Source organism: Cyprinodon variegatus, unplaced genomic scaffold (genome assembly GCF_000732505.1).
Source record: "Cyprinodon variegatus isolate N-32 unplaced genomic scaffold, C_variegatus-1.0 Scaffold308, whole genome shotgun sequence".
NCBI lineage: Eukaryota > Metazoa > Chordata > Actinopteri > Cyprinodontiformes > Cyprinodontidae > Cyprinodon > Cyprinodon variegatus.
In genome coordinates this window covers 699,597-709,218 of record NW_015150761.1, presented here as the reverse complement: position 1 = coordinate 709,218, position 9,622 = coordinate 699,597, and the positions used below count along the sequence as shown (strand labels likewise).

The 9,622-nt window shown below is 38.9% G+C and overlaps 1 protein-coding gene across 1 annotated transcript in view; it reads left to right on the top strand.

The window, feature by feature from the left end:
* Positions 1-2,753: 2,753 nt before the first annotated feature.
* larp1 (La ribonucleoprotein domain family member 1) overlaps positions 2,754-9,622 on the top strand; it is a 55,774-nt gene continuing 48,905 nt past the window's right edge. The window contains exon 1 of the mRNA XM_015384230.1: positions 2,754-3,428. Within this exon, the coding sequence (XP_015239716.1) occupies positions 3,053-3,428 (376 nt within the window). The 5' untranslated portion in view covers positions 2,754-3,052. The remainder of the gene's footprint in view (positions 3,429-9,622) is intronic.

The following is a 9,622-nucleotide window of genomic DNA, read 5'->3' as shown; positions in this document are numbered from 1 at the left end:
GGTCAAGGGAAACCACCGCCCCAGTCTGTCAGTCCAGGGGAACTGTCCCCAACTGCTACAGAATGTTTAAGAGGCATGTCAGCCATGACAGCCCAACAACATCCAGAGACCAGAGGGTTTCTGCCACATGAAATGCTGTATGGCCATAGGTGCAGAGGGTCGTCTTATCAATAGAGGCAGATTCCATGACATCAGCCTCCCCCAGAATCTGTAGAAGCTGTCAGAATAAAATATCTATATATTTTGGTATCTTAGATTTAGACTAAGACAACTTTTATTGTCAGTTTGTATACACAGTGTATACAAAACAACATTTTGTTTTGTACAGCTTTCATGACATTACCATTCCTTAAAGTGCAGCAGTGAACAAATCACATGCCCACATTTTGGCCACATTTTTATGTGTACACCCCTTTGGCCTAGTAAGTCTCAAACTAAAATGTTTTTTTTTTTCTTTGCTAATAAACAGTATAAATAGATGTTTTGTAGCACTTTCTGCATTTCTCTGGTTTGGTTGAACATTTAATTTCCCCTTTAAATTAACGGGTCAACCCGACTGTGGTGTTCCCACACATGCCAATCTGAGGCGATTTTTACACGGGTCGCTTGCCGAGCCGTTTTTACCCGGTACATGCATCATTGAGCTGTTCGCAGTTCCACTAAAATCTGATTGTTCCCGGGTTTAAACAGGTTTTTCGGCCAGTGGGAAACGGGTATTTGATGCCCTCCTCAATAAACAGGTGTACTGCATCTGATTTTAAATCAGTATTGGTATTGACTTGTCATTATTGTGCTCCAAAGTTGTGGTGTAAGATATGCACATAAGGAATAGGAGACTAGTTCAGAACGCCCCTCTGGGCATTGCAAACCTAGCTGATAATCTATAGAAATTACACATAACCTGGTGGGACCTGAAGAGGACTGTGGAAACCATAAGCCCTGCCAGCCTTAAAAAAAATGCAGCGGGTAAAACAACTCTACATTGATATGAGAGACAGAAAAATTAGTTAATGCTGCTAAAGGATGTTCTATAGGCTATACAGAATCATGGGTTGGACTTTCTAATGACTCTAAATGTAAGTGGGGGCCAAAAGAGCATACTAATAAATGTTATCTTTGCAAGCCAAAACATCCTGAAAGGGTTAAGTGTTTTGCAAAGGTCTATACAACGAGCCATTTCACTCCTCTCCCCCCGTGGGAGCAGATTTATCTTCACTCGAAAAAAATATGCAGAAACACCTTTATTTTGAAGACATGCAATACGATTATTTTTTAAAATTTTTTCCAATTTAGGCATACTGAAGGCTTAATGCCTCCACAAAGCTGCGAACAGCTCTATGAAGGTGATAACAACAACCCTTATTTAGCTGCTCTTATAAAGTAGCCAGAAAGTCCTACAGCCAGGGTCATAAAGAACAGGATGAACATCAGGGGTGGTAGAGCAAACATGGTTAATGTGTTTTTGCAAGACTTAAGACAACCTGGGGTCCAAATACACACCACCCTTAGGATCCTCTACCTATTCTAATTGTGTAACCACACTATTGTGCAAATATCCAGTCTTATTTTAGTTTGTTTCCAAGGAGCCAGACTGTTTTTTAATCCCTGTTCTTAAGAAGCAGTTCTCCAAGGTTTTGAAGGTCTTTTGAAGATTTTACCAAGCACTTTTAAGTCCAATCAAACTTTAATATTAACTCCATCTTTAATCTTTTAAATTACATAACTTAGAGACACATCACTACTGGTGTGCACCTCAGTTTAAACCAGCATGTCCACGTAAACTCTGCAAGTATACCAGCTGGTTGTGGTCAAAACATGAAAACTTTTAGAGATAAAAAAAAAAGAAAAACAGGAAAAAAACAATGTGAAAGTCGGGGTTCGGCGCCTGGCGGGGCACGTGCACATATATATGGGCACGTGTGAGTTTAGAGGATCAACTTTGTCTTCCCATCTTTTTAAACTTATATTTACAGTGACAACTGCTTTAAATCACACTAGTGACATACTATCACACAATGAAAAACATTACGCTAAACAAGCAATCGCCTGTGGTTAAAAACTGTTTTTTTCAGAACACATGTTCTCATGTACTACAGGCTGATGTTTGTGCTGCTCGAGGCCCACGTCATACTTGGATCCACGGTGTCTTCACGTTGACTGGGAAATTTCAGCACCAAAACCAAAAAGCGTTTTACCCCTTAATGCTTACAAATGGTTGCCATTCTCATTGTAAATTATTTATATGCAAGGCATTTACAGGGCATTACATGTTTTCTAATTTTCTGCAAAATCAAAAACAAAAAAACAATATAAAACATATATATCTGTAAAATAACAGCTTTATGATTAGGTTACACATATTTGAAGCAAGGTGCTTAAAAAACTGGTTGAAATGTATTTTTTTTTAAATTAGTTGAAATATTTTTAATCAATTCCATTTACTTTTGTTATAATGGTCTTAATTTTTTTGTCCAATGCACATCATTCATAATATATCCCCGTTACTAAAACATCACAATAACTAGTATTTGGATAAGGTTGGGAAAAGTATGGTCTTGCATTATTAATATCTAGCCTTTCTCCTTTTACCTTATTTATTTTGCTTTCTTTTATTTTTTTTTGTAGTTGCTATCCGAGAAACGCTGTTATCAAACAGCCACTGAATGCACCATTCCAACCCGACCCCAGGAGCGCGCTCCCTACGTTTACGTGGCTACTCCTCCTCCTCTACATAGTACGTGCGCGCACTCGTCTGTCGCGTGGTGGGGATCATCCATATTGCTGCTGCTGGTGCTGATAAGGTTCTAATCCTAAGAGGCCGTTGGACACATTTATTCGCGTTTTTCTCATATATTTTGTCTCTCGGTGCTGACCGCTCCGCACCCCGGGCCGAAACTATTTGGGTCTCGGAGCGAAAGAGGAGCGGTAGGCCCCCGTGGAGCAACTTCACACTTCCCTGAAATTGAAGGCGGATTCGGACTAGTGAGTAGGGGGGAAGGAAGGGATTGTTAAATCCTTAGAAGGGGGTGGGAAGGAAGACGGTGGTGGGGAAATGGCCACTCAGGTGGAGGCTCTTCTGCCGGGAAACCCTCTTGCCAAGGCGGAGGAGCATGGCAAAGTGATCCACGGCGAGCCGGTGGAAGTAGCAGAGGAGGAGGAGGAGCTGCAGCGGGCCAAGCGACAGCGAGGTGTCGCGGACAGCGGCGCCGAACTGGGAGGGAACACCGGCGGCGAGGGACAGAGCTCCAAACGGGCGACGGAGCTCCAGCAGGACGAGGACAGCAGTGACAGCGGGGACAAGCTAGGCGAGGGTAAAGGCAGCGGGGGGAGGAAGGAGTTTACTGAAGCTCCCCCGCCCAAGGTGAACCCGTGGACCAGGAAAATGAACGCGGTGACCGTGGTCAGCGTGAACGGACAGACACACACCGGTATGTTCCCACCAGACATCAGCCTCACATACAGATAATAAGAAATAAATAGAGAAATAAAGAGCTGTCAGTCTGGATATATTTGGAGTTAAAGACCCCCACCCCCCTCACACTGAAGGCTATTCTTAGGGTCAAACATGAGTGCCTCTCAACGTAAAGTGGTCACACCCTTTAAAGAAATACTTAATATGCTCGATCTGTTCTCTTTGGATTGGTCTTCAACATGATTTACGATCTTAATTACACCTAACATCATCTAAGGGGTGTAATTTAATGGTTTGGCTCTCACACTACCTTTGTGTTGTTGCTTATTTAGGAAAACCGTGTTGTCAAAAAGCTTGATTCCCTGTGTATCCAGTTTTTATTTAATGTTTTGTTTTTGCTGTGTCATCATTGCTGTCTGATTGCAACTTTTTCTCGTTAGTAGTCCCACATGATATCTGCAGCCTGGCAGGACTCCTGTTATTATTGGCTTGTAAACTATTTGAACCGATCTTTGCTTTTTGTTTGTTTTGTCTTTGGGGACAGGCAGCCACGCCAAGTCAGAAATACGCGTCCGTGCTCTCTGCATGAGTTAAAGCAGAATGAAATAGCTGTGGTTGGCTTTGTAACAGCTTAGCCAGGGCTAACAATAGCACACACATACACTCCCCTTCGGCCTAGCCTGTCTCTTTAGCCTTCACCGTTAGCCCGGATCTCATCTGGCGAATGTCCTTTTTTTTAACCCAGCCTGTTTGGGTTTTGTACCCCATCCTGAAACATCGCCCATCATGAAAACATATGCTGCTTTAATCGCTATAAATGATCGGGTTTGTTTAGAGGCGTCACGTGCTCACTCCACGTGTTCCCCGAGAGAAAAGGCATGGCTGCTTTCAAGCTAGCCGGCTACATTAGCCGCCTGTCTGCAGCCCCTTTAAGGATAATTGTTAGCTTAGGGTGACCAAAATAAGGATAAAGGGGTGATTGGCATCCTGTAAAGTGGTTGTCATGTGTGGTGTTTGCTGCTAGGAACTGTAAAGAGCTTCCATATCGTCTTTCAACCAAGCTAGCTGTTGTTAGCATGGTAGCAGGGAAGCTATGTCATCACTGAGACCCATGGGAGAGAAATGTCCCTATTAAGGCAGTTCAATCGTAATTTATGTAGCTGATGGAAATATTATATTTTAGTAAAATCTTAGAGCAGAAGTTTCCAAGTTTTTCCTTCTTTTTTCCCCACTTTTCTTCGATAAGTAAGTCAAAATTGTCAAATATCTGAACCACTTTTATATCAGTTACATTTAAAATGTGACTGCATTTCAAAATGTATAGCAGTAAGGAAGGTATAGTAGGGGTAATTAATTTATCCGCATATGGTTTTCATCTGATTTTGCTTTGTCACCGAAATTGACCTTGGTTGTTAAGTAATAACTGACTGTGCCTCCTTTGGCAGCTTTAGTACCCATTGTTTGTTTGTAATAATTGGGCATAAGTCTTTTACATCAGAGGAAAGATATAAATGCACAATAAACTTTCAATTAGGGCATAGAAAATTATCAGATAAATTATGATTAATCTAATTTAGTAGTTGATTAACCAGAGAGTAGAGTCTCTAAAACTTGCCTTTAGCTGACAGAGCGACACACTTAGAGCAGTAATTATACCAACATTGTAACATAAAAACTTAAAAACAATTTGCATTTAAGATAACTTTTGTCTGTCAATGTCCTCTAACTAGAGAAGTGAAAAGGTTTTAATTTTCAACTGGTTTAAATTCATAAAGTCTTTTTTTTTTATCCAGTTAACATAAATTATTAAAAAGAAAATAATAGACTGGTTTACACAATAATCGTTAATTGCAGCCCTACTTTCAACAATTGTTTTGGGACTTTTTTAGATTTCTTTTGAATACGTTTTTATTTTGAAATACCTGTTAAATGTCATTTGAAGGCAAATCAGTTTAGTTAAGTTTTGAACTTGGACTGCTTCAAAACCTTAATTTAATATTACTGTTTTTGTTTTAAAGTTTTAGAAGGGGTTAGTGGTTAGAGCGTTGATCTGATGCACAACCAAAGTGTTCATCAAGGTCATGAACTGATCTTTTAGCTTTTTATGGTACCTAAATTTATAGATTTATGTATTAGATCAAGTCAGATATCGGAAGAGTTTGTATCAGACCTATATTAAAGGTTAGGATTTAATAATTTTTTTTAAACTCGGGGCAGGTTGAATTGAATGCATTTTACCTTTAATAAATCAAACATTCCCTCGAAGATGGCTTTTTATATTTGCTGTGGTTTTCTTTGATTTAGAGAATGTTTCATCTGAACCATAGGAGTGTTGCAGAAGTGGAACAACCTTTCAGGTGGCTCCTATGTGTCACTTAGTGATTGCCTGGGAACCTTTCCAGGGCTGCTGTAGAAGGCCACCATCCCACTTCTGACTCCAAGGACTCAACTGGTATAGAAATTGTATGGATGTGTTTCTATCAGTGACTGTTTAGCATGTACTTTTATTGCCACAGTAAATTGTCAAAAAGATGAAAAATGACTGAAAGGTGTTTTTATATTTTTGTTTGTTGGAGGTTTAAAAATCGGAGCATTAGGTGTGAAGTTGCTTTATTTCATGTTCAGTTTTCTGTCTGACTTGGTGTGAATTTAAAGTTAAAACTGACTCTAGATTGAAGCCTTAAAAAGAAAACCTGTGCTATTGGGCTTTTATTTTAGAGACAGCATCATGTTAGGAAAAAAGCACAAAAAGTTTTTTTTTTTTCTGAAGCTCTCTGCTCTGCATTCAGCTTTGACCAAACCTTTTTTTTTTGTGTGTGTGCGATCCAGTTGGGTTGTTTGCAGTGTTGGTAAATGTTTTTTTCCCTCCCTTTTAAGCGGCTTTTGGGCTGCAGACTGTATCCAGGATCAGAATGAATGTGCTCCTGAAGTTGTCGCATTAGTGTTTAATTTTGGCTCAGAGTCAGAGGTAGAACTAAAGAGGCAATGGTGTCTCTTTAGTTTTTGTTGCATTCAGAAGCCAAAGTTGTTGAAATGCAGATACTAGCTCGGCCAGGGGACTCTTAGCAGTGTTGCTTCTAAAGCTTTGTTTGTATTCCATTAGAGCCAAACCTAGGGTGCTTATTAGTTTCTGTGCCATATAAGCAGTCTAAACTCAAAGCACATGCAAATATTTGCCATGTGTCTCTTATTGAAACATGAGACGGTAAAACAGTAGACATTGGATAGAAAAATCCAGGCTGAAAGATGTCAAAGCTCCAAGTGTGCAAGTCAAAATGTTGGGTCAGATCGTGGGGTCAGACAATTTGTGGAGATTCAATGAATAGACCCTCGTAGGGTTATATTGATTTACATTTGATTAATATGTAAAGTCTGATATTGATTTTACTCACAAATCATTCAAATGCATCTCTTTAAGGTTTATTTAAATGTTTTTTTCAGTTCCAAAAAAATTTCATATTAATCCCCAAAAATCGATTCATAAAACAGAAGATCTGTTTAACAAATGCAGCTTCCTTTGTCCTCATCTGCCACCATCGTCTGTCATCCCTTTATGAATTTGCTGTTAAATGTTGATTTAATACTCTTATCCATTTGCTGCATAATTACACAGCCATATAATTCGGGTCACTGCTGAAAAGTTTTAATGATGGGGTATTAGGGCCAGACTAAAGGGAATTTAGTTTTTGACGGGTTGTATTATGAGAATAAAGTTAATATATTACGAGAATAAAGACATAACATTGTGAAGTGGTAACATTACAAGATAAAACTCATGATATATGAAAAAGTCAATATTGTTTCAATGAGAACTCTTGCGCTGTTACCACTGCATTAAAATAAGGTCAGAGAAACTTGTGAAGTTATATTATCATATTGGTTTTTCAAATGACAAAATATTAAACGTTTTGATGAACCAGCATGAAATTATAAGGCTGTTGTGTTACACAAATGAAGCTCAGATTGCTGTTTGGTAGTTTGTGCTGGTCAGATTTTTTTTTCTTAAAGGACTAAATATCTGACAATTTTGTTCTGTCGTGACTTCAATCTTGCAAAATGACAAGCTTTTGCTCGTAATATTACTAAAAATAAAGTCTTAATCTTGCTACTTCTATAATATAAAGACCTTTTCTGATAAATTGATTGATCTTAAGCCTCGGATCCATTCTTTAAATTTAATGGAAACCCAGCCTGGATTTTAGGTTGTTCTTTAATTTAACAAATAATCAACAAAGATAAAAAAAATAAATGCAGGAATAAAGAATAAAAACAAACTTGTAGAAATTGAAAGGTTGTTTGACACCTGACTAATCATTTTGTGTAGTTTCCACTGATTGTCTCTGACTGGGGATTGAAAAGCAAAAAATGAATATGAAATATGAATATGGTTCCATAATCACAGCAAGGCCAGCATGTATGGCCACGCTGCTCCCTGAGCTTTATGCTTTATCAAAGGCAGCAAGAATCCATCCCACTTGCCAGATACGTTATCTGCATGCAATAATGTATTGCACTTGAAATGTAGTATTCGAACATTGTTTTATCAGTAACTATTGCAATGTTGCTCAGCTCGAGTCGAAAATTGTACTGTTGTAAGAAACGAGTGAAATGTAGGATTCAGTAAATCTACGTTGTTTTTTTTTTTTCTCCAAATCATCAACTGGGTTTATGTAATTATGTTTCTTGTTGCTACCCACTTAAGGTACTCCTTTAATTCTTTTTTATTTTGCTGGTAAAGACTCATACATTTTTTGAGCAATGAATAATGCACGACTCTTGCATTTCATATATTATCTTTTGTGGGGGGAAAATGATCATAAATGGCAGTGCAGACATTAAACAAAAGCATGAAGAATTGTTTAATGTCCCTTTGGGATCAGGGAAATGATTTTGAATTCAAAATTGGCTCAGCCAATCTATTGAGAGCAGTAGCATAATGATTTAAACACCACATTAAAGATTGCTCTATCTCTTATTAAACCACAAAAATGCCTGATCAGGTTGGAGTGGAGAGCTGTGAAGCCTGGGCTGATCCTGAATTAGCCCAGGCCTCACAGCCCAAATCCTAGTTCCTTCCTCCTGTTCCTAGTACCCATTTCTATACCTTTCCTGGAGTCCACAATAAGATCATTAGCTCAGGTGGGAAAGGTCCTCCGGATTGCTGTGGCGAATCGAGGCATCTTTCAACCTCCCTGACATCATTGCATGACAGAAACTCTTAACAGATTATGGTTTTCGAATTAAAACACTCATTTGAAAAAGAACTACAAAAAACAAATTCGTTACGAAGCTAGTGATCCGCTACTTATAAAATCCGTGTATAATTGCATCTTTCACACATAGTACATTAAACATGGTAGCACTAAGGAAAAACCTTCCACAGAACTAAAAGTAGGGCTTGTTTAGCTTCAATTAAGAGGAATTCTGACTAAAGCCATACAGTTCCACTTTATATAGTAGTATAGTGCACATCAGAAGTATTTAAATGTGAAAACAAAGAATGTAAAAGCATCAAATGCATCTATTAAAGGAGTCTGAACATGCATGCATAAGTTGTTTGAGAATGAGTGTAGGTTGGACTGAAATATCCATCACAGAGATCTGGGAAATATGATCTTTAAATAACCTATAAAGAATACATTTGAAAATTAGCATTTGCTTGGAAAACTTGTTACATAGGAAGTGGATGAGCATGCTGTGACAACCTTTGCTTGCATTTTGTCGTTGACTCTCAAGCAATCCCTCACAACACCCATGAATGTACCAACAGTGGAGAAGAAAACTCCCTTTAACAGGAAGAAACCTCCAGAAGAACCAGTTTCGGTGTGAGTGACCATCTATCGAGGTCGACAGGGGTCAAGGAGACAGAAGGGGACCATACGACAAGAAGCAGATGTTTGATTTTGTTTTCAGCTGCTAAAAATGTCTTTGTACCCTTGAGAAATGACGACTAAAGACATCCAATCCTTATTCTGAAAAGGTAACTGTTGGCTAGCTCCACAGGTGGCCCCGTCTAGGAAAGACACCGCCAGGCAGACGAGCACAAAGCCACTTCTGCTAGTCACAGTAAAAGAAACAGGACTACAACGAAAACAGGCCAAGCTCCACCATCTTTAAACAGAGATGTTGCTGACAGAAGCACAGATGATATTTCAACCCAGGATGGAGTCACAGCTGATGAGAAAAAGCAGAGAAAGCCTAAAGTTTTGA